This window comes from Leptopilina boulardi, unplaced genomic scaffold (genome assembly GCF_019393585.1).
Source record: "Leptopilina boulardi isolate dan_hultmark-lab unplaced genomic scaffold, ZJU_Lbou_2.1 LbouV2_399, whole genome shotgun sequence".
In the NCBI taxonomy this organism is placed as follows: domain Eukaryota; kingdom Metazoa; phylum Arthropoda; class Insecta; order Hymenoptera; family Figitidae; genus Leptopilina; species Leptopilina boulardi.
The window spans coordinates 613,475-638,600 of record NW_026137972.1 but is presented as its reverse complement, the minus strand read 5'-3'; the positions used below and the strand labels follow the sequence as shown (position 1 = coordinate 638,600).

Genomic DNA, 25,126 nt, shown 5'->3' with positions numbered 1-25,126 from the left:
AAATTATTTAAAAAGTAAACTTTTACATACAAATAAATAAATGAATTTTAGAAGAAACGAAATACTTTAATTTTTTTACATTTCGATAAGTAACATTTATAATGTAAATTTAAATACTATTAATTAAACATTATTCTTATAGTATATCAACAGTTTTATACTTAAAATTAGAGAAATTTAAAAATTGTGTTAAATATTTGTAGATTCAAAAAATTGAATTTTTGTTTTAATAATCAAAAAGAGACAACTAATGTTGAAGAAATATTAAAATTTTGATGAAAGTTGTTCTTCGAGTTCGCGTAAATTTCTTTTTAATTGCTGACTGCGCAATTTATTCAACATTATTCTATCGGCAAGATTTTGCATCAGTGGCCTTGTTACAATATCAGTTATGTGTGCCAATGATCGTGTTAGTACTGGAAATAAAACATTTTCAATTTTTTAAAAATATAAATTATATAAAAGGCATTCTTTCTCAAGTGGGACACTCCTTCTCTCCATTTCAAATTTAATACAGCAACATTTTATAATAGCTCAAATTAAAGGTAAAAATGTCAACTTTTCATTATCATGGGGCTCTAATATTAAATTTAAAAAAAACATGTAGAGGAATAAATGACCAAAAACACTGTTTCCAGTATTATTTCTTGGTCAAAAATAGTTATTGAATTAAATTTGAAATGAAGAGAAGAAGTAGCCAACTTGATAGAATAGAAATTTTTGAAAAAAAAACAAAACATTCTCACCAGCGTTGTTATAAATTGAAGCGAGTGCATCGTGATGATCTTTGTACGCTTTCGCCAATTCTTCTTCCTCTTGGACCAAAATTTTTGGTAACGAAGCCATTGCCTAGAAAGAGTTAATTTTTTTTTTAATTTTATTAAAAATCGTTTTTTTTATTTTTTTTTTCGATAAAGTGAAAACGTACTTGAAGACAGTCAATTGAAATATTCGGTGTGTAAGCAATTTCCAATGGAATTTCAATTGCTTCCTGATTATAGGATTGAAAGCATGTTAATTGAACTTCCTGCATCTGAAAATTGAAATTTAATGTGTACACTTGTCATACACGGTAAATAATTAATTTTAATTTAATTCAATTTATTATTTATTCAATATAATTTTTCGGGTTTTTAATTTTTAGTTAACGGATTGACAACTCTTTATACTTAATTGTAAGATAAATGCACAAAAAAAAGTTATATACAAATATTTCAAAGTATTTTTTTTCGAAATTTCGTTAGAATATTTAAAAAAGCGTAAAAAAAATAAATAAAAATATTTAAAGAAAAAAATTACTCTCATGAGGGAACATAAAACTTTTCAGTCATCAATCCTTCGATTTTTATTCAAAGTAAAGAAAAATGAACCTTAGTGTCCTTTTCTTCCGAAAAAACTGAAAATATGAGTCCAAAAAATTTAGAATCCATTTTTTGGTGCAGTGCCTGTGTTCCCACATCTATAAAAAATAATTTTAAATTGTTTTATAGTAAAATGTTATTTTAATGAGGTTCTAATTTTTTTGTATGCTTGAATTTTTAATTAATTTCATTTTTCTTTGATAAAAAACATTAAACAAGGGTCTAACTTTCGGTTTTTATGCAAACAAAAAGCAAATAATTATGGCAATTATTATTATTACGAAAGCTTACCCACGTGAGATGGACAGACAGTGATGTGAGGATGAGAATGATACCATCCTAAAACCCTAACTGGTAAACCATGTTTCTCGGCTAATTTCTCTGCCTCCGTTGCCGCTAAACATTGTTGTAACGATGAAATTTCAACTCTATCTTTTTTTTTATCCGATCGTAGCATTATCACCAATGACATTATTTTTGCAATACTGCCTTGAGTCTGAACACAATATACAAGTTTTTCAAAGTTTTCAAAAAAAAGAAAAAAGGAAAATGAAAATTAAACAAAATGTGTTAAATTTAAAAAAAAAATCATAACTTCCATAATCATTATCAAATAAAAATATAAAAAATACGTATTTTCTTATTTCGTTTGAAATTTAAAATTAAATATGTTTATTTTTATGTTAAGTCTTTTACTTATTTATAATTTTTTCAGCAGTTATTTGATTCGATGTCTTATATTATTTTTTTTCACTTACTACGCCAAGTAACATTCCCATTACTTCCAAATTTTCAGTAGATAAAGCATGTTGTATACATGCCATATAAACATCAGCCTGCAATATTACTCTTTCGAGTTTCTCTCTTCGGTCCATGTTTTCCCTTAATAATTCTTAATAATCCTGTTCCAAACACATTTAGTTTTTAATAACAATACCAAAAATCACAGTAGATTTTTTTCTTCAATTTTAGGTAAAAAAAATTTTGAAATTTTACGGCGCATGATTATTCTATATAAAATAGTTACAATTTTCAAGATAAAGAATTTTATCAGATACAATTATTTTTTAAACAAATTTTTACTTCATAAAATTTTTAGACACTGAACTTTAATTTGACAGAATTTCTTTTTAGCCAACTTTTTATTTGAAGGAATTAAACCAAATTAATTAAGAATTAAATTAATTAAACCGAATTAATTAAGAATTAAATTAATTAAACCGAATTTTTATTTATACTTCTCATTCAAGAGAATTTTAAGTGATACGAATTTTTGAATGTCAAAATTTCTAATTCATCGAATCTTCATTTTTTAAAAATTTTTCTATGCACGAATTCTTATTTTGATATAAGTAATTTTTAAAATGATATAAAAAAAATTATAAATTGCTAATTGTATTTAACATATATAAACATAACCTAAAAGAAAAAAAATTTATTTACATTTTTAAATATAAATCAGGAAAATATTTTTTACCACATTAAAAAAAAAATAAATTTGTTGAATTAGTTTAAAAAAATATATTTTTCCAAAAAAAACTGATGGCATTAAAATTATGATCTTTTGATTTTATATATTATAAAACTGAAAACTTCCCCGAAAGTAAATAAAAATAAGAAAAAGTGTCAAATAATTACAGACTGTATTAAATACAGAAGATTAAAGTATTATTTGTAACGTACCTTCTTTTAAATTCAATATTCGTAGTAAAAGAAGATATAAATTAATTGTATTCAATTAACAATAACAATTTACATCTAATATGAATATTTTTGTTATTTTGATTGTTTTGATCGTTTTGATAAATATGCATAACATTTCAGGGTTGGCTTACTCTAGGTCAATTTACTTCCCCCCCTCAAGCCTTAGAAAACAATCTAAAGTGGAACATCCGAAATGTTACACATATGAATAACGTTAAGTTACGTTAAGGGAAAGAAAGTACATTTAATTATTATACTTCTAAAAGGTTATCAAATAGTTTAAATACATATTTGATTTACTTATTTGAAAATGCATTAATTTTTAAATATTTAAATGTTAATTCTTGTTTAACTACGCAACCCTGGTTACATTACACCTTCGACCTTCATATGATTTTACCTTAACGTACATGAATTATGTTATCTACTCATCCCTGGTTTCCCACTTCTGCAATATCAATCTCTTCGAGTTTACCATCATTACATTTACATAGTTTATTCCCTTACAAATGGATCCCGTTCTAAATTCGTCTGAAATCATCTGTCAAATTTTCTTTCGTCTTCGGATATTGTGACGTTCTTTTAAAAAAAATTTTTTTTAGATCATTTAAATATTAATGTCAAAAATTTACTCCCCCATTAACAATGGTGAATGTAGAAAAAATTCGAAAATCTTATCCACTCCATTGGCTTGTTTGGAATAATGATTATGTTCAACTTGATAAGGAGTTGTCCACAAATCTGGTAACTAAATGATAAAACAAAACAATAATAATTTAATATATTTATATAGTTTTAAAAAAAACAATTGACACAACAAAAACAATATTACATTATTCTTAATGAATCATTTTTTTGGTTCTTTTTTTTATTACATTTCTTTGCATTATTTGTAACAGTAAAATTATACTGTCAATAATTTTTTTATTTAATACTGATAAGACAATGATAAGGTAAAAATAAAATTTCTAGAAATGCAGCGATCGCGGAAAAAAAGGAAATTATTATTTCTTATATTATCTTTAAAATTGATTTCTCAGAATTGTTCATGTGATGAAAAAAAAATTATTTAATATTTTTTAAATGACTCAGAAAACAGTTAATTTTTTTTATAAATAACAAAATTTATAAATTACATTTTCTTTTTAAAGTTAATTACTTTTATCGTAAATAAAAATATTATAATTAACATAATAATATAATTATTAAAATAAATATATTTTTTATAAAATTATAATTTTCTATTATAATAATTGAAATTATTTAGTTTATAATTTATTATTATTAATTTTAATAAATAATTTATTCTATGTAAATTAAATAATATCAATAATAAAAAAATGAACTAATTCTAAATAAGAAATGAACGTTGCATAAATATTCAATGAATAATTTGATGTAAATTTTGATTGTTTAACATTTAGAAAATATATGAAATAATATATATATTTTTTGAAAATGTGTCCTTGTAAATTATGTTCATGTTTGAAAAATGAAAAAAAGAAGTTAGTGAAGCCTCACACAACAGAAAGAAGCCATAAAAACGAAATTCTCTTTCCGTTCTAGATATTATGCTGTTTATATGTAATATCGATTCGATATTATTTTTATTTTATTAATGTATTAAATTACCTACAAATTAGTTGAAAATAAAAATTATAAATACAATTTCTATCTAAAATAAACTAGCGGTATATTTGCAAAAATTTAATTTTGTTTTCTTTGCCAAAAAAGTTGTGTCGTTTTTTGATCTAGCTCAAAAAACTAAACAAGTTTATTGTCCGATCATAGAACTCTACCTAAAAAAAAGAGATTTTCGATTTTGAATCGATCATTAATTTGGATTTTATTTATAAAATTAAAATTTTAATTCAATTTAAATTTCAAGTGATTCAACTTTTAATCATTTCTAATTTTCATTGGTCAAAACATCAATTAAAATTTTAATCAAATGCAAATTTTATCGATCGAAACTTAAAATTAACGATATTTCAATCTATTTAAAAATGAAACGATTTAAGTTTCAAAGTATCTGTATTTTAATTGATTTCAGTTTCAAATTATCCGAATTTTAATTTGTCCAAATTTTAATTGCCTTAATTTTCAAATTATCTAAATTTTAATTGATTTAAAATTTAATTTATCCAAATTTTAATGCATCCAATTTTCAATTCAATTTAAACTTTTTTTTATTTTTATTTTATTTCATAAAAAAGAATTTTTAATTATCAGAATTGTTCTTTTGTCGAATTTCTATTTATCCGAATATTCACTTAAAAGTATTTTTATTAACTGAATTTCCAATTAACAGAATTTCTATATTAACAAAATTCTTATTTAATAAAATGTTTATTTGATTTAATTTCGATTTAACAGAAATTCTACTTAGCCATATATTTAAGTCAGATAATTTCTATTTCACCGATACTTCATTTGACCGAATTTTCATTAGATAGAATTGTTAAAACGTCAAATTTCTATTTGATCGAACTTTCGCATATCAGATCATACACTCGGCAGAAACATTTCAGCGGGAGTTTTAAAAAAAACCAATAAAAAATTATCAAGAAAATTCGTTAAATAGAAATACTCTGACTTAGAAATTTAGCAAAATAGAATTTTTGTTAAGTGACAATTCTATTAAATAAAAATTAGATCGAAAGGAATTTTTATTGAAAAATTTTATTGAATAGAAGTTTTGTTAAATTATAATTTTGTTATATAGAAATTCTGTTAATTGAAAATTTAGTTAATAAAAATACTTTTAAGTGAATATTTGGATTAATAGAAATTTGACAAAAGAACAATTCTGATAAATAAAATTTTTTTAGATATTAATTCTGTTAAATGGAAATTGTATTAATTGAAAATTTGATATATTAGAAAATTTCCTTTATCAAAGTTCAGTTAAATAGAAATTCTATAAAATCAGAATTTTGTTAAATAGAAATTCTTCGATATTAAAATTGGCATAATTATGCGTCCTGAAAAATCAGATCATTTTTTGTTACCAAAAAGGTAAATCTTAAAAATTTATTAAAAAACTTTTAATTAATTTTTGTACACAGCACGATATTGAGAAACACGATTGTAGAGGTAGAACGCCGCTTATGTTGGCTGTAACTCTTGGACATCAGGATTCAACAATGATTTTACTGCAACACGATGCGAATGTAAATACCGAAAATACTCAAGGATGGAGTGGTGAGTTTTTTCTTTAAAAAAACTTTTATTCTCGAAAAAAAAAATATCGAAATCATCCTTTATAATGAAATTTTTATTTAACTTCTATTATCGCGAATAAAAAAAAACTTGCTTAAAGATAATATGAATTTCAAATTCAAAAAAAATGTTTTCAATTTTATCTCTATCTTTTATGAAATAAATAATTAAATAAGAGTTTAGACTTTTTTTCGCAACAGTTGAAATTGGTGATAAATTTTTTGTTTCTAAATATTCGATATTTGAAAAATAATTTCTAAAAACACTATTTTCCTATCTAATGGAAATATAAAAAGGAGCAAAATAAACTTTGTTTCGTTTTTTATTACTAAAAGTTCAGATTGAATAACAATATTGTAAAAAGATGATTAATAAAAAAAAAACTATTTAGTGGTACAGGAAGCTGTGGGAACCGGGAATCCGCAATTGCTCCAAATTGTTCTTGCAAGGCGAGACTACCAAAGATATTGCAATCGTGTCGCTGGAATTCCGGAACTTCTTCATAAACTTAAACAGGTATTGGAGAAGTCGAACATTTAATATAAATTAAATAATAATAAAAAAAAACGCTTTTCCACATAATTCCTATTTTATTGACTTTTTAGGCTCCAGACTTTTACGTAGAAATGAAATGGGAATTCACAAGTTGGGGTCAGTCAAACAAAATTTATTTATTTATTAAAGTGTTTGTCTGTCTTTTATTGAAACAAAAAAAAAAACACTTTTTAATTCTTGACCAATTTTCAATTCTTTTTTTCTTACATTAATTATCTTTCGATCAAAAAAAAAAAAAAAAAATGCTCTGGTAAAATATTTTTAATTGTAAATAAATTGTAAATAATTTTGAATTACCGTTTTAAAAATTTTAATATTTCTTAAGGAATTTAAATTTCTGTTAGCGATTAGAATGCTTAAATAGCACTTTATTTATTCGATCTTTATGTAATTATTATTGTTATTACATGTGCGCATCCTTTGAAAAAAATATGTGTATTAATGTAAAAATTTTATTTTTACAGTACCTCTTGCCTCTCGAATGTGTCCAAGTGACACTTACAAGGTTTATAAGCAAGGAAGTAATGTGAGAATCGATACGACTCTTTTGGGCTTTGATCACGCGAATTGGCAACGAGGAAATCGCAGTTACGTTTTCAAAGGTCAAAGTGAGTAAATATATTTATATTTCTAATTTTACTTTTAAGAATTTTTACTCCTAGTAATGAAAAATTTTTAGCTGCATAAATAATAATAAATTACCTCCCTCTCAAAATTTTTTGTGACGTTCTCGAATTATTTGAAAATTATTATAAAAAAAAACAATGTGTCCAGCGATCTTTGAAAATTTGGAATTTATTTTTTACCTTGGAAACCTTAAAATTGTCTTGAAATGATGATTTAAATTATGATTTCAATTTGGATGTATGAAGAAATTGTAAAAATCAATTGTTAGAATTTTCATTCAATAAAATTTTATTAGATATAATTTTCATTGAGTTATTTTGCAGAATTTTCATTAAACCGATTTTCTATATTACGGAATTTTTATATAACCGTAAAATTTACTTTATAGAATTTTCATTTAACATAATAGCCATTTTAATGAATTTTTATTAGGTAACATTTCATGACATAGAATTTCTGATAAAAATTCTGTAAAGTTAATATTCGGTTATATAAAAATTCTATAATATAGAAAATCGGTTTAATGAAAATTCTGCAAAATAATTATTGGAATATTTGGCTCAATGAAAATTATATCAAATGAAATTCTATGAAATGAAAATACGAACAATTGATTTTTAGAACATAATCATGCGTGTCGTTTTTTTTCATTTTTGTTTGCCTGAAAAAATTCCCATCATTTTCTTGTTTATTAATTTTTAATTAATAAATATAAATTGTAATATAAACAATATTTATATTAGTTGCAAATAATTATGTGAAAACACTATAGAAAGTAAAAATTCTTAAAAAGAGAGAAAAATGAAAATCTCCTTTGTTTTTCGACATTTTTTTTTTTTAATTTTATAGAAAGAAAAAATAATTTTAAAGTGAATCTTAATTTTTTTTACTGCTATTATGATTAACGGTTTTTGTTCGAAAAATATTACAAGCTACACCAAATCCACCTCTGACGATTAGGTGCGATCGCAGTTATGTCTTCAGCATGAAAGGCGACCACGCAGGTGAAAGATTGTATTCGTAGATCGCTTCTAACGTTCTTTATAATCCCATTTTCTCCACAGAATCCAATTTGACAATTTATTCTGTAATCGATTGACTTTAATTTCATAATATACATAGTAGAAATAATGCTTATTTCAATCTCCTTAAATCAGATTTGAAATTTTTTAGAATTTAGAAGCAACTGTAGATATATTATTATATATGGGCGATTCCACCTGAAATTTACCTATGACCTTTTAAATTCGGTAAATATATATATATTTTTTGTTCTTTATAGAAAACAAGGGTATACATATTTTTTTATTTTTTTTTTATAAGTTCTCAAATTTTCGAGTTATGAATTTTTAAAAATCTGGTTTTTGCGAGTTTTTTTTAAAATAGATCTAATTTCAATGATATCTTATTCTAGAAGTATTGAATTTAGGAATTATGGCCATGATACAAAAAAATTGCAGTTTTTCATCGACTTTCGAAAAATGTTAAAGAAAAAAATAATTTTTAAATTTGTTTATAAAAAATAACGATTTTTTATGAATAAATAATATTTTTGTAATTTGGGCACGATTTTTTTTACTTTTTTATTTATTTTTACAAACATGAAAATAATAAGAAAATTTTGTAGTAAGTTTTGTTTTTTTTTTAATGAAAAACTGAAATTTTTTTGTATCTTGGCCATAATTCCTAAATTCAATACTTTTAGATTTTTAAAAATTCATAACTTAAAAATTATACGTATAAAAAAATACGTGTTCCTTTTTTTCGCTATAAAAAACGAAAAAAAAATTTACCAAATTTAAAATGTCATAGGTAAATTTCACGTGAAATCGCCGATATACTGTGTTCATTTTAGGTAACCTTTGTTTCTAGACAATTGACAATTGTATTTTTTAAAAAAAGTTTATGGCTTTTGAATAGTTTAATTTTCTTGTTTTTTTTTCTTTCTCTTTTTTTGATATAGACGATGGAGCAACAATGATGGAAGTAGATCACGAAACAAGAAAAGTTTATGTGGAACACATGAACCTCATTGGAGATGAAAATATTCAACTGATGGAACCTTCTGAGGAGGGAATTTTAGCTAGACTCACAAATCCAATTGTTACAACTTATATTGACACGGATAAAATTAGTTTTGAAAGGTAATTCTTCTTTTTTTCAAAGAAATTTCAGGCCTCGGATCGACTTTAAGGCGCAGAAAAGTTTTTAAAATTTTGATTAATAAATTTAAAATAAATATTATAATGAAATGAAAATTTTAATTTTAGAAATAAGGCGGGAATTTGGGGCTGGCGATCCGATAAAAGTGAATCGGTAAATGGCCACGAGTGTAAAGTATTTAGTGCTAGTAATGTAGAATTAATAACGAAAACAAGAATGGAACATTTGACGGAAGCTGATAAAGCGAGAGCAAGAGCACCACGAACACCAATTCAATCGTTTTTGGGAATTGCCGAGCAACAGCAACAAGAAAATTATGGAGCTGCTGCTGTTAGTGTAAGAGACATTTTTCTAATTTGTTCCAATTTTTATTTGCACAAATTCTTATTTTTATATCATTCTTAAGAACAACGAATTTTCATTTGTTCGAAATTGCAAATGACCGAATATACAATCAACAAAAAGATTTCGACACTATTTTTGAAATTGACCAATTAGAAATTAGAAAATCGTGATCGGTTAATTTTAAAAACAGCGCCGAAATTTTTCTGTTTATTTGTTTGGTAGTTTGCAATTTCGGATAAATGAAAATTTGGATAAATTAAGATTTGAAAATTCTAGCATTTAAAAGTTCGAAGCACTGAAATTTCTATTAAATAAGAATTATGCTGAATTAAAATTTGTTGAAATTAGAATTTTTTTTAAAATAAAAAGTTGAATAAAGAGAAATTGTATAGAATATAAATTTGACCAAAATGAACATTAATTAATTAGTGGATTTTTTTTTCTTTTCAGGAAGAATTTACTAATGTTGGAAATCCCTCCAATATCACGGCCGAAGAATATTTCGATCCAAATGTCAATTTAAATGGCAGAGATATTGGCAGGCCGAAGGAAGTTAACACAAAGATACAAAAGTTCAAAGTAAGATTTATAGTTTTTCTAATTCGTATATTAATTTTCCATTGTTTATTTTTAATTAATGTTTAATGCTCAATTTTTTATTCTTTAAGAGCTTTTATACATTTTATACATACATTTTCAAATTTTTATAAATTTTTTAAAAATATTTTGATTGTCTTCGGACCAATTATTTATTTTAATTTATTTGAAATTTATTTATTATTTATTTATTTCAATAAACAAAAATAAAAAATAAACAAGTATTCAGTTCAGGTTGTGTACAAATTAAAAATTTGTATGCTTACCTATGTGGTTTTTATTTTAGGCAACTTTATGGCTTTGTGAAGATTATCCACTTAGTCTTCAGGAACAAATAATGCCAATTGTGGATCTTATGGCAATATCTAGTTCTCATTTTGCCAAACTGAAAGACTTTATCCAAATGCAATTGCCTGCTGGATTCCCCGTGAAAATTGGTAAATATTATTTATAAAATTTATTATACTAGCTTGAAATTTTTATTTATTAATTTCTGTTTACTGTGAAGAGGAACATCTTTTAATTTTTTTTTAATTTGTTGTTACTTTTCTTTAAAAAAAATATTATTGACACAAATCAGAGGAGTCAATAAATTCAGAAAGAATGATTGATTAGGAAAGAAGAATTTTCCTTAGATTTTCATTAGAAGGATTTCGCGCCATAATTCTTAGGGTAATTTTAACGGCCAATTGGAGACGAGTTTGAAATTATTAGTTCTGTTTCGCATCGACAGATGTCGAAAAATTGTTCTCTCGAAGGAGAGACACACCCTCGAGGTATATAAAAAGGCAGCAGTGAGTCACAATCGTCACCTCTGGTTTCCCTTCAAAATACGAATAAATCTTTCGCCTTTTACTAAAGATTTCCGTGGAGGGGAACAAATGATGAGTCTAATTGACTAATTTTTTTCGTGCCTGACGAAAGTTGGGCCATAAACTATTTCAAAAAGTAAATTTCTTTGCAGTAATAATATTTGTTAGTAGAAAATTTCTCTTGTATTGAGGAAATATTTTTCCTTTTATTCTTCTTAGAAAATTTTAGAAATTAATAAAAATAAAATAAATTACACTAAATAAAGTAAAAAAAAAAAATTAATATTTATATTTTAAATATATTGAAAATTTAAAAAAAAATTTATTTTATATTCAAAAACTAACTTAAAAAAGAATTGTAATTAATTATAACACCCTTTAATGTAATATTGAAGAGAAAATCCATTAGAGTGAATCATAATCTAAAATATTCGTCAACGTTCATTTCACGTTGAAAAAAACAAGTTCTCGTCAGAACCTTTCGAACCATCGAAGGGATAAGTTGTCTCTTTGGAGCAGGTAGAGCGAGCTCTCCGAACCCAAGTACCAAAATTTATAAAAGACGAAAGTTTAAATAGCCCGCCATCACGGCCGCGGCCCATAGGCCGAGTTTCGCGCCCGCGCGAACGATAAATGCCGGTATCCCGCGCAGTTCAAACTCAAAAAGTGATAGTGATATAATAAACATTAACAGTGAAAAAGGGGGCCAACCCCCCCATTATATATTGAATGCCAATTCAACAATACTCCCTCAGCAAAATCCAAACATGGTAAAAAGTGAAGTATTACTGAAGCCATCACAAACACCGCCATCGGGCAAAAACCTGAAACCTTCGCAATTAAAAGCACAAAAAATTAATTCAAAGAAAACGGAAATTCAAAAGCCGTATGATAAACCAACCATTAGTCCAGATAAGAAATCAACACTCACATCCAGTGAAAAAAATCAAGTGACACCATTAATTACAGAAGGAAAAATGCCTAACATCATGGAAATCTCAACACAAAAATATCAAGAAATTGTTAATAACAACTTAACCCAACAAAAAATGATAGAAGAACTATTACAAACTATACAGCAACAATCTGAAAGAATAGAGAAACTTGAAAAAATGCACAATAAAAACGACGACAATGAAATGGAAACAGATATTCAGCCAGTGAATACAAAATCAACAGATGAATTGAAAACGGGTTTTTCCCAACACCATAAAGACCCAAAAAATGCAGAAAATGGAAAAACAAATTCCCCATCTACTTCATCTAATCCTATTGTCACCGGAAGCAATAAAAAGCTCAACGTTCAACACCAAATTGCAGCCAATAAAACAACCAACTCGACCAACAGCAAGGGTACGGCAGGTAAACCACCACCGATAATAATATATGGACAAGACCAAACAACAACGGTAAGCCTTGTAAAAGAACATTTAAAAACCGAACATTTTCACATAAAAAGAATTAATAAAGATAAACATTCTTTGTATACAGAAAATGTAGTAGATTTTAAAAATGCGAAAGCACAACTCGAAGCTACGAGTTCTAAATTTTTTACCTATACATTGAAAGAAGAAAAAGTAAAATCTTTTCTTTTAAAAGGTCTAGACCCCAGTATAGATCCCGCGGAATTATTGGTAATTCTAAAATCACATAATACAGAAAACATCCAATTTGAAAAAGTTTCAAGATTCACAACATTTAAATCCCAAAAGGAAAATAAAATCTTACCTTTTTATCTAGTACAATTGGCTCCAAATAGCCAAACAAATTTATTACATAAAATTAAATATGTCAATTACCAAGTAATCAGATGGGAAAAACTAAAAAAAAGTGACAGTATACAATGCAAAAAATGTCAAAGATTGGGACATGTAGCTTCGAATTGTAATTTAGATTATAGATGCGTGAAATGTAGCGAAAATCATACGCCGGGCAATTGTAAACTTCCGGAACCCACGAATGTTAACGAAAGAGAGAATGTATATTGCGTGACATGTAAAGAATACGGCCATCCAGCTTCTTTTAGGGGATGCAAAAAACAAATAGAACTGAAGCGTAGAATGCATGAAAAATTAGAGACGATTAGAAAAAATAGAATTGCAAAAGAAAGAATGTACAACAATTTCACAACATCAGAATCAAGTTACTCAAATATTTTGCAAAAAGGTACACTGCAAAACACAGAAAATAATAATACAAACACACAACAACCAATAAACAACAAGCAACAAACATTAAATAATACACAAAATTTACAAGAAAGTTTAAACAAACTAACCAATCAAATACTCCAAATCACACAATTAGTTCAACAAAACAGCGAAAGAATTAATAATCTCTATACACTTTTAACTGATTCTGTTCATAATGGATAAAAACACAAACTTCAACACAACAAATACCATTGCCGTAAAAAATTTAAAAATAATATCTATAAACGTCAACTCAATTATATCAAATGAAAGACGAAATAACCTATTAAATTTCATAAAAAAACATAAACCAGATATATTAACCCTAAGTGAAACTAGACTAAATCCAATACACAAAATAGATTTTAAAAATTATACAGTAATTAGAAGAGATAGACCAAATGCAACAATAGGCGGAGGAGTAGCAATTCTCATAAGAAAAGAACTTAAATTCAAACAGATAATTATATCCGAGATAGAACAGTTCCAAAATTTAGAAACAGTTATTATAAAAATCCCATTGCCTAACAATCAAAAGCTTTTCATTATATCAGCCTACGCTGCATATGGAAATAGATTATGCTTTAATCAAGAAATTGATAAATTATTCCAAATACTTAATCTGAGCGATTGTGACAATTTTTTTATAATAACAGGTGATTTAAATGCTAAACACACTAGTTGGTTAAATGAAAATTCTAACACTAGGGGAACATTTTTACGTAAATGGTTAGACGACAATGAAATAAATTACAAATTAAAATTATACACTCCAAGTCTCCCTTCATTCCCTAGAGGAAACTCATACCTAGACTTAGGAATACTAGACTCTAGACTCAACGTACAAAAATATAACAACATGGACAAACTTGAAACTCTACAATATGACAGTGACCACAATGCAATACGACTAAATGTTTCTTATGACTCACAAACTGATTTTATTCTCGAAAAAGCTACCCATGATCATAAATTTAATTACAGACAAGCCAATTGGGAAAAGTTTACGAATCAACTAAACCAAAATTATAACATTAACATACCCTTTAATAGAAACCTATCAAATGATGAAATAGACAAATATCTAAAAGATATGAATGAATGTATAACAAGTGCAATGAACAACTCACTACCAAAAATTAAAAGTAAAAACTCCATGGAAATTTACCAAACATCTGTCATAAAAAGAATTCAAAAAGCAAAAAGTACAATAGTAACGAAAATAAATAATATATATAAAAACTTTCAAAATCATAATAACAGAGAATTAAATTTTTTAAAAAATAAATTAATATCTTTAAAAGCTCTTTTAAAACAAGAATTCATTAACTCTATAAATGATTATTGGAGAGAAAAAATTAAAAACATTCCCGCAAACGATCCAAAAAATATGTTTCCTCAAGTAAACAAATTATTTAGAACAAAAGGAAAAGTTTCGATACCACAACTTAAAATTGACAATCAAAATACACCCCTGCTACAAGACTCAGAGGTACCTGCTCAAAACTTACCAACTGATAATAATAATAAATACATAATTAGCAATAACGAAGATAAACTTAAAATAATAGGTACACATTTTAAAAACACACACACGAAATTTTCTAATTACGGGAGGGACGGACTAAATAAAATCATTCATAAAAAAATTGTCACTTTAGAACAAGAAATTGAAAATGATAAAATAAACAATAACACAATAGTAAATTTCAATAATAACTTAAAAGCAAATGACACGCATTTGTTAAACGAAATACTTCCGAATTACTTTACCTCAGGATACAAATTACTAAAAATTTTTAGAAATTTAAATAATAAAAAATCAGCAGGCATTGACGAAATCCCAAATATTGTATTGAAACACCTAACACCAACAATCATAGAGGATTACTGTATTCTCTTTAATAATTTACTTAACAACAGTCATTTCCCAAATGACTGGAAAAAGTCAAAACTTATTCCTATACCAAAAAAAGGGAAAAATAGTACAGAACCAAGTGACTTCAGACCCATAACTCTTCTTCCTAATATTAGTAAAGTATTTGAAAAAATAGTAAAAGATTCCCTAATACTAATATGTGCGGAAAAAAATATTATACCAGAACAGCAATACGGTTTTAGAAACAAACATTCCACAATACACGCAATTAACAAATTGACATCAGATATCACCCAAGCCCTTAACAATAAAAAATACGTAGGAGCTTGTTTAATTGATCTTGAAAAAGCTTTTGATACTGTTTGGTCTAATGGATTAATATTTAAACTATTAAAAAATTCCTTTCCTAAACATCTAATAAAATTGTTAAAAAACATGATAACAAACAAAAGTTTCATAATAACGGATGGTAACATAACATTAAAAAAGGAATTTCTAGTAAAAAACGGCCTCCAACAAGGAACAGTTCTATCACCGATATTATTTAACATCTATATTTATGAAATACTAAAAATGTATGATATAAATATAGACGAAAATAAAAAAGGAATCGCATTTGCAGATGATATGATAATTTACGTTATAGGTAAAAAAGTCACAAAAATACAAAAAATACTGCAAGAGCTTTTTGAGAATGTTCAATATTATCTTTACACGTGGAAACTAAAAGTAAACGTCTCCAAATGCGAAACCATATTCTTTAGAACTCCCCTTTCAGAAACAAACCGCAATGTTAGAAAAAACTGGAAAAATTTCCAAATAAAAGAAAAGAAAGACGACGGTGAACCAGTACCAAATAAAACAATTGTAAAATATTTAGGACTTAATATAGACCATAAACTCAATTTTATAAAACACATTAACACACAGTTAGAAAATGCAAAAATAGTTTTTAACAAATTAAAAAGATTATTTTATAATAAACACCTACACTATAAAATAAAAATCAACTGTTATATGTTATTCATAAGACCGATATTAACATATGCATGCCCTATTTGGTACAATTTAAGCGCATCCATTATGGAAAAAATCAGATTATTTGAGAGAAAGTGTATAAGAGTATGTCTAGGAAAATATAGATCACCTGAATCAAACTTCCAGAAATACATATCAAGTAAAGTTATTTACAATTTAGCCAACATTAATAAAATTGATACACAAATAATTAAAAAAACAAGAAATTACTTTGCAAATACTCGCAAAGTAACTGACAACAGCCTCATTCATTCAATCTGTTACCCAAATGATAACTATTTTGAAAACGTAATAAAAACTAATTTTGTCCCACCTGAAGCATTTACCTACCTAGACAAGAATGGATATATACAGGACACTCATGGTGCTCCAGTAATATACCATTATAACAGAAATGCTAGGAAAAAATCCTTCCTTTACGAAAAACACTTAGATACACAAATACCAAATGATGAATGGCGATTTAAGACATTTACAACAAATAAAGAAATGAAAGACAAACACAGACAAAACATCAAAAAATATTTTTGGTTAGACGACTAATATAAGAATCTTGTCATAATAAATTTAAATTTATCATAAATTAATGTATTAGGAAATAAATTAACATACTAGTTACACTATTGTCATCAATTATTAATTCTGTACTTTAAAAATTATAACTCTTTATCTGTAAAAGAAAATCATCGATTAACACATGTAAATACTCTTAGATTATAAGTTAGTTTAGATTTACTTTTTTTTTTTTTCCTTTCTTCCTTGTTATTGTTAAAATTCATTATTATAAATAATATAGTTTATTCAGGTTTTTAATTTATTTTTATTATTATTCTTAAAATAAAATAAAATGTATGAATGATCAGTTTTATTAAGCCCTTTCTGATCGAAAAAATATTTCAAATGGTATAATTCTCTCGGGAATTAAAAATAAATAATATGTGTTAGAAGCGAAAAATATTCAACTCATATATGCATTCGTGGGCATAAAATATTGTATGCGACTTCGAGAGCAATTGTATTAGCCAGTAAGTCCTGTAAAATAATGTAAAATGAATTCATTGTTTATTGTGAAACCTTGTACTATTATTGATTTTGGCAATAAATAAACGATACAAACGCAAAAAAAAAAAAAAAACAAGTTCTCGTCCGATCACTTAAGTTAAGCAACGTTGAGCGCGGTTAGTACTTGGATGGGTGACCGCTTGGGAATACCGCGTAATGTTGACATTTTTTTTTTATAATTTAAATCATTAAAAAAAAGATATTTTAAATATTAAATATTTTTTTATTTACTTTATGTATGTATGTATATACACAAAAGAAAAAGTCAAAGTATGTATATAAAAATAAAAATTTATTATTTCAGTTTTTTATTTACTTTATATATTTCTGCTTGTAATGATTTGAATGATCACGCTTTCTTATTATTTTCTTTTTTTTATATAACGCCAATTGCTTTTGTTATTATTGTTCTTAAAAAATTATATACATATGTATGTTTTTTTTTCTTTTTACTTTATAAAGGGTAAAATTTTGTAAACCCGTGTACAATTTAAATAAATAAATAAATTTCTAACTAAAGCTTTAAACTTTAATTTATTTATTTATTTAACACAAAATCAATTAAAAATTAATAATAATAATAATATTTAAATTAATAATTTTTGAAAAAAAATAGTTACAATTGTTTTTAGGATGTAAATTTTTTTTGCAGAAATTCCGCTCTTCCATATTTTAAACGCGAGAATAACATTTGGAAATATTTTTGGTATGGATCAAGAGATTTCAAATGTTAGTCGACTACAGGAAATGAATAGAATGACTTGTATTGTGGACGACATTTGCTTTCAAGCACCACCAGGATATGTTAAATTAGGTATGTTACTTTTATTTTTTAATTCATGTCTAATAAAATAATTACCGAAAAGATTTAATAATTATATGAAAAATATATCTATATCAATGTAATTAAATTCACAAAATAATTGAATATGAAAATATTTTAATTTAAAAAAAAATGTACAAAACATTATTAACTTTATTTAAATGAAATTTTAATGAATTTAATTATTTTTAATGATTGATTTGTATTGTGAAATTATTAATTAATTAATAAAAAAATAATGTTTATTACTCTTCCTGAATTAAGCAGTGTTTAAGACTAAAAAAAATAATTTTTATTTTTTGATACAGGTGCAGAAGTTCGAACACAATTTAGCGTCGAGGAAGAAGACGATTTACTTCAGTTTGCTATTCAGCAAAGTCTCATTGAAGCTGGAAGTGAAAGAGACGAGGTAGGAGGAGGATATTCGAATTTAAAGAAAAAGGTAGATTTTTAGCTAAGTAGTTCTCATCAATATTATTTTTGTTGTTTTATTAATTATTTCTTAACGCGTAAGTTTTTTGTATTTCTCTTAAGCTTTCTATCAAGCGACATGACAATTTCAACAAAAAAAAAGTTAATACCACAAATTGAATGCTCCTACGTACAATACAATTTTTTTAGTAAGTTCTATTCTTTTAAAAATAATAAAAGATCCTACGAATCAAAAATAAATAAATTTACTTTTATAAAATTAAATATCTAAACAAATAAAACTAAAATAAAATTACAAATAAAGAATAATGTAGTAAAAAAATGTAAAAAAAGTTTATATGATCCTTTTGAGAAATTCTGATTTTTACAGTATTAACTTTTTAATAGAGATTGTCCTGAAGCAATTATCTTAAAATATTAGATTTTTTTTCCTGCCACTATATTATTATTTTATAAATTGTAGATTTCAAAAAAATGTCTCCATATTATACAGTGGGGTAAAGTGAAAAAACGAAGTTTAAAAAAATTTGGAAGATATTTTTTTGTCCTTATTTTATTTTTCTCTAAGTATTAAAAAAAAATTGTCTAGTCCATAGGATTAATTGTCCCCTAAAAGTTTTATCATTCTGTCCCACACTACATCGCTTTAAATTAAAATTGCATCACTTAATAACGCATTAATTTTTCGTTTTTTAAAAAACAATTCATCATTTTTCACAAGGTGGATATTTGGGAAGCGCTAAATGTTCAAAAACCTTCGCGACCTTCAACTCCAAGCATTTCTGCCGAAGAGGAAAAACAACTTCAAAGGTATTTTGATCCTTTTCATTAAAAAAAAAAAATTAATTAATAGTATTAATTGACAAAAACACACACTTCTTTTGTTTTTTATTTATTTTTTTTGTTTACCTTTATTTTTTAAAAATTAATTCCCTTAATTCATAATTATTCTTAATTCTATTCGTTTTGCATGGTTTCTTTGCTGTCAATTATCTCACACATAGAAAGGTGCGTTTTACACAAAAAAACCTTTTCTTCCCAGTAGAAAAAGGAAAAAATGAAAATGATTAGAAAAGGGCGAGATTTTTTCTGGTTCTAAAAAATTATCTTATTCATTTCTTCTCTATTATTGGTTTTCTAAGAATATTTATAATTTTTCCAATAAAATTGATATTAATTTCAGAATTTAAAGTATATTTAAATTTTAATTGATAAATAAATTAATTTCGCCAAGCCTTTTTCTTTTCAATGAAAAAAAAGAAGAAGGAAAAGTCTGATTTTTTTCGGTCTTTAAAGAGAAACTCATGAATAAGCCCTAAAAAATTAATTAGTTAAAATTTTCATACAGGAGAGAAATTTCTATTTAAACAAATTCAACAGAATTTCGACTATATCACATTTTTTAAAGGCAAACTTTTTATTTCAACGAATTTTATCACTTTGATGGAATATTTTAAAATGCTTAAAAGTAAAAGTTCTGTAATATCAAGATTCGTTTAAATTTAAATAGAAATTCTTTAAGTTAATAATTTTTAAAGAAATGAAAATTTTAATTCGGTTGAAATAATTGTTAAAAATATATTCCATAGCTATAAAAAATGATTTTTACGAATTATAGAATTTTGCTAAAAGTAGAACGACCTTAGGTGAAATATAATGGATCCTAATTAATTTTTTTAGTGCCTATTTATGCGCCTCTTTCCTCCCTATCGTTAAGAGAATATTAAAGAAAAATTGAAAATAAATCTATCGTTAAATGAATATTAAACGAAAAAATGTAAAACTCTATTTCCTCGATGCAGAGCAATTCAAGCGAGTTTAGAACTTTATCGTGAAACATCAGACTACATGGGTAACGATGAAGCGAGAGTTTTACCATCAGAACAAGAACCCAGAGAAGCCGCCGCATTTGAAGGTGCCGCTGAACAGTTAGAAATTGCCCTTAGGCTCTCTGAACAACAACAACTTGAAGAGGAACAACGGCGACTTGTTGAAGAGGAAACTTTCCGTCAAGTTCTAGAACTTTCGCTCACTGACAAGTGAAACAAACACAAAAGAAAAGAAACAAAACACACGCGCGATATATCAACAAATTCGTTTATTAATTATTACGAAATCTAAAATCTTCCTGCAATGAAAATGAAAAAAGTGTTCAGAATGGAGATCCTTTCTCTCTGTGTATAATTGGTGTAGACAGACCTTCCCCGTCCCTCATTGACGAGAATTGAGGCGAGACTGCAATTTTCAAGAATTTCATTTCATTGAAAGGAGAAATGAAAATATAAAAAATCGGAGAATTCTATTTTAGACCATCACTAGTAAGAGAAAAAAACAACTATCGCTTTGTAGAGTATTTTTAAAATACAATTTAGTTTATTAAAAATTCTCTAAATGGCCATTTCAAAATATCGTCGACTTTTATATTTTTGTATATGTGCGATTCCAAGTGAGATTTTGACTTTTTCGGAGTAGGTTAACCGATTGCAATGAAACTTTGGAATTTTGTTATATATAGTAAGACTAATCTTTAACGTAAATTTCAGCCTAAAATATTTGTTAGTTTACGAGATTTGCAATAATAACAAAAAATTAAAAAATTGCTATATCTTCCGTTCTAATAAACGGATTGAGGTCTACTTTTTTTTAAAATGTCAAGGAAAATGAGAGGAATAAATCTCTTTCAGAACATTTTTTTATAATTTTACAACTAAACTAAACATCTTACCTGTGTTTTCTTTAATGTTCCAAAGGATTTTTATTGTAAATGTAAGTTTAACTTAAGAAATTTTATTAATTTATTAGTATAAACAATTGAGATTTCTGCTAGTTGACGTGCAGACGACATTGCGCACGCAGCATTCTCACATAGCCAATTTAGTCCACGAATCACGTCAGTTGGCTATGTGAGAATGCTGCGTGCGCAATGTCGTCTGCACGTCAACTAGCAGAAATCTCAATTGTTTATACTAATAAATTAATAAAATTTCTTAAGTTAAACTTACATTTACAATAAAAATCCTTTGGAACATTAAAGAAAACACAGGTAAGATCATTTTAGCGTTTAAGTGATTGAATTTTAGTTAGTCGCGCGAAAGTTATTCAATTATTATTTAATAATTTTTTTAGTTGTAAAATTATAAAAAAATGTTCTGAAAGAGATTTATTCCTCTCATTTTCCTTGACATTTTAAAAAAAAGTAGACCTCAATCCGTTTATTAGAACGGAAGATATAGCAGTTTTAAATTTTTTGTTATTATTGCAAATCTCGTAAACTAACAAATATTTTAGGCTGAAATTTACGTTAAAGATTAGTCTTACTATATATAACAAAATTCCAAAGTTTCATTGCAATCGGTTAACCTACTCCGAAAAAGTCAAAATCTCACTTGGAATCGCACATATGGCTAATTTTTTTTTACTTTTTGTAATTGACAAAAAAAATTGCAGAATTTTTTTTTCTAATTTCTTTATTAAGTCGTTCACGAGGTATGAATTTTTGAAAATTTCAGATTTTTTTAAAAGTATTTGATTAGAAATAATTATTTTTTAGTCGAATTTTCAAATTAAATTATATACCTATAAATTAATAAAATAAATAAAGAATAATTTTAATAAAATAAATCGTGTTTCAAAAATGTTCTCTAAGCTAGTGATGCAATTTAAAATAAAATACACTAACGGTCGGTATTTTGCGATCATCTATTTTTAATCAATCAAAAATATCTTAAAACACAAAATGTCAGGAGAATAACATTTTTTTTTAAAAAATTAATTATTATTTTTCGAATGAAAAATATTTTTATTTTCAATCGTTGATCATAAACTTTGTGGACTTCGCCGACTTTCAAATAAATAAATAAAATTACTTATTTCAGTTCTTATTCTTCTCATAATTCTATAATTTTTTAAAAAATGAGAAAAAATGTTTAGTCTCCTTACATGTTGTTTTAAAATGTTTTTTATTCATCAAAAAAATGATGACACAATTTTTTACCAATAGTGTAGAAATCATAATAAGAATAATAAAAAGGAAAAGAAAATTTTCTATTAAATAAAGAAAGAAACAAGTCTTTTTAGTGTTGAACTTATTATTATAATAAATGAAAATTCTTATAACCTGAAAGTGTAAATAACCCAGGGACGTCCGAATAAGGAACAAAATAAAAAGACTTATAAACTAATAATTATAATAAGAGAAATAAGCAATTTTGACATTTGATAAAAAAGAAAAAAAATAACTAAGACATATTGTACTCTTGCCTTAAAATAAGGAATGGTCATATATTTATTCGCCTCTTTTCTCCAATGAGTCTCCTATTTTATAAAACTTTATATACGCGATTAGTGTTCCTATTATTATTAGGCGGTACATCGAAGGGCGTCCTTAGGGTGAATTTCCTACTGATGTGGTATATTTGTATAAAACTTTCTTCGATAAACACAAAAAAAATAATAATAAAACTGACTGCAGCGAGAGTCCTTATTCGTACTCCGATTGAGCCCTGAAACAATTATGTTTCATTGTTAAAGATGATGATGACGATATTATAATTATTATTATTAGTATTATTATTATAATTATTAAAAAAATGTTACAATTTATTATTATTATTATTATTATTATTATTATCTTCAATATTAATATATTTTCAGCCTATGTTTCGAAAGATTATGTTTTATGTAAGATGATTGTAAAAAAAATGTTCATTACAATCTCATTCCAAAAGTAGGAAACATTTTTCATTTATTTCTTTTAATAAAGAAAAAATACATTTACATTGAAAATATACTTATGTGTATTTTTATTCGTCTTTAAATTCCTTAAATCGTTAATAATAAATTTAATCATTTTAAACTTTTTAAAGTGATAGTGTTTTTTTAGGGAAATAAAAGATTGGACTTTTTTCCACTTGTTGTTTAAAAAAAAAATTTTGTTCCTAATAGATAAATAAAAATAAATACATACTTTTTGAAAATGGTACCAAGTATATGGGCACTTTTGTCGAAACGTTGTTCATTTTTGTGTGCTTGTTGATGCCATTTTTTTCTCAATGCACTCCAATGTTCTTTATGTTCTTTCATGAGAGTTTCTTTTGATTTCAGTGTTTGTCCATCCTACGAAAGAAAAAGAAAACTTGTATAAAATTGTCGAAAATTTCATTTTTATTATATTATTTTATAATTTTGAAAGTCGATAGATTTGACCAAACGATTTTCACCTATGCGAAAAAGCGTAAAAAGGCTTTTACTTTGGACAGCAGAAATAGAAAAAGATTAAAAAGAGAAGAGTAAATAAAAATTGAAAAAAGAGTATGTTTTCGTACATAGTCCAAATTAAGTTCCTCCTTCTCTAATGGAACAGGAGAAGGAATTCTGTTTTTCGGAAACGCTTCCTCGCTCATTGATGGTTCCGGTAGACTGAAAACTTCCAGTAATTCTCCATTTGAATCATACATGGTATCATCGGGATTAATTTCATTTACTATTTCTGGACTTGGCGATCGAACTCTAGGCAAAGAAAACAAAAAATTTAATTTCTTAAAAATTTTGGGACTAAGAAAACGGAAAGCATACGAACAAGTTCTAAAAATTAATTAAATAAATTCATTAGATTTATTTTTCATTGAGCCGAATTTTATTTCTTCGAATTATGAGTTTGCAAAATTGAAATGCAATATCTTACTTTGGAACCAAATGTGGATTTCGTGGCTGATTTGCCATCCAAGCTCGGCAAATTGGATAAAGTGGTGTGTCCTCACGAAATTGAGCGAGATCAACACTTCGATCGAAAAGTTTCATGACGTAAGTGTGATGAAATGCAGGATCCATTTGCATTTGACGACGTCTTTTCAATTTACGATTATGAAGACTCATTTTTGTACGAAACGAAGAATCCCTGTTTTAATATTAGTTCAAAAAAATTATTGTTCAAGGATTTTTAATAGAGTAAAATAAAACCGAATTTTTATTTGACATTTATTTTCTTTACAGGACTTTTAACTTTTAAAAAATGTTAATTTAAGCGAATTTGAAATTAGCAAAATTGTCATTCGTGTAAACAAAATGTGCCAAATTTTAATTCGAAAATTGAAAATAATTTAACTCACATTCTTCGATAATTAGGCTTGTAATCTTGCGAGGAAGTTTCTTCACTTGAGTCAGCAGAGGAAGCAGAATCGCTGTGATGTAATATTTCCCGAAGAGCACCTTTCAATCTATCTCTAGCGACGCTTACATCATTGTCACCTAAATAATAAAAAATAAAATAACAACATAGAATCAAACAAATTGTTTTCTAAATTGCAGTAAATATT

At 25.7% G+C, this 25,126-nt stretch overlaps 3 protein-coding genes and 1 non-coding gene across 7 annotated transcripts in view; 2 read left to right on the top strand and 2 right to left on the bottom strand.

Annotated features, from left to right (window-relative positions):
- Positions 1-45: 45 nt before the first annotated feature.
- Positions 46-3,210, bottom strand: LOC127289105 (lys-63-specific deubiquitinase BRCC36-like). Its single transcript, XM_051316881.1, has 7 exons — positions 3,045-3,210; positions 2,120-2,263; positions 1,653-1,857; positions 1,371-1,459; positions 929-1,033; positions 747-849; positions 46-416 (listed from the first exon to the last, which is right to left on the bottom strand). Exons 2-7 carry the CDS (start codon positions 2,234-2,236, stop codon positions 265-267), a joined length of 771 nt encoding a protein of 256 aa, XP_051172838.1. The 5' UTR covers positions 2,237-2,263; positions 3,045-3,210; the 3' UTR covers positions 46-264.
- Positions 3,211-3,519: 309 nt separating this feature from the next.
- LOC127289101 (ankyrin repeat domain-containing protein 13D) lies at positions 3,520-23,601 on the top strand. Of its 4 annotated transcripts, none has more exons than XM_051316871.1 (14): positions 3,520-3,809; positions 6,134-6,269; positions 6,679-6,803; positions 6,893-6,938; positions 7,307-7,450; positions 8,402-8,473; positions 9,433-9,613; positions 9,740-9,968; positions 10,428-10,556; positions 10,861-11,011; positions 18,210-18,371; positions 18,689-18,789; positions 19,534-19,622; positions 20,615-23,601. In XM_051316871.1, exons 1-14 carry the CDS (start codon positions 3,711-3,713, stop codon positions 20,853-20,855), a joined length of 1,905 nt encoding a protein of 634 aa, XP_051172828.1. In that variant the 5' UTR covers positions 3,520-3,710; the 3' UTR covers positions 20,856-23,601. The 4 variants fall into 4 exon arrangements, with proteins under 4 accessions (XP_051172828.1, XP_051172827.1, XP_051172831.1 ...); XM_051316870.1 differs by having other exon boundaries at positions 3,524-3,809; positions 18,689-18,822; XM_051316874.1 differs by lacking the exon at positions 8,402-8,473 and having other exon boundaries at positions 3,526-3,809.
- On the top strand, positions 11,385-11,505 carry LOC127289129 (U5 spliceosomal RNA). The gene has a single exon (XR_007844125.1). It is a non-coding gene; the product is annotated as a U5 spliceosomal RNA (small nuclear RNA).
- LOC127289104 (protein lin-37 homolog) overlaps positions 22,881-25,126 on the bottom strand; it is a 9,694-nt gene continuing 7,448 nt past the window's right edge. The window contains exons 4-8 of the mRNA XM_051316880.1: positions 24,920-25,058; positions 24,496-24,708; positions 24,137-24,320; positions 23,779-23,927; positions 22,881-23,314 (exon numbers count right to left, since the gene is read on the bottom strand). Coding sequence (XP_051172837.1) covers positions 23,293-23,314; positions 23,779-23,927; positions 24,137-24,320; positions 24,496-24,708; positions 24,920-25,058 — 707 coding nt within the window. The 3' untranslated portion in view covers positions 22,881-23,292. The remainder of the gene's footprint in view (positions 23,315-23,778; positions 23,928-24,136; positions 24,321-24,495; positions 24,709-24,919; positions 25,059-25,126) is intronic.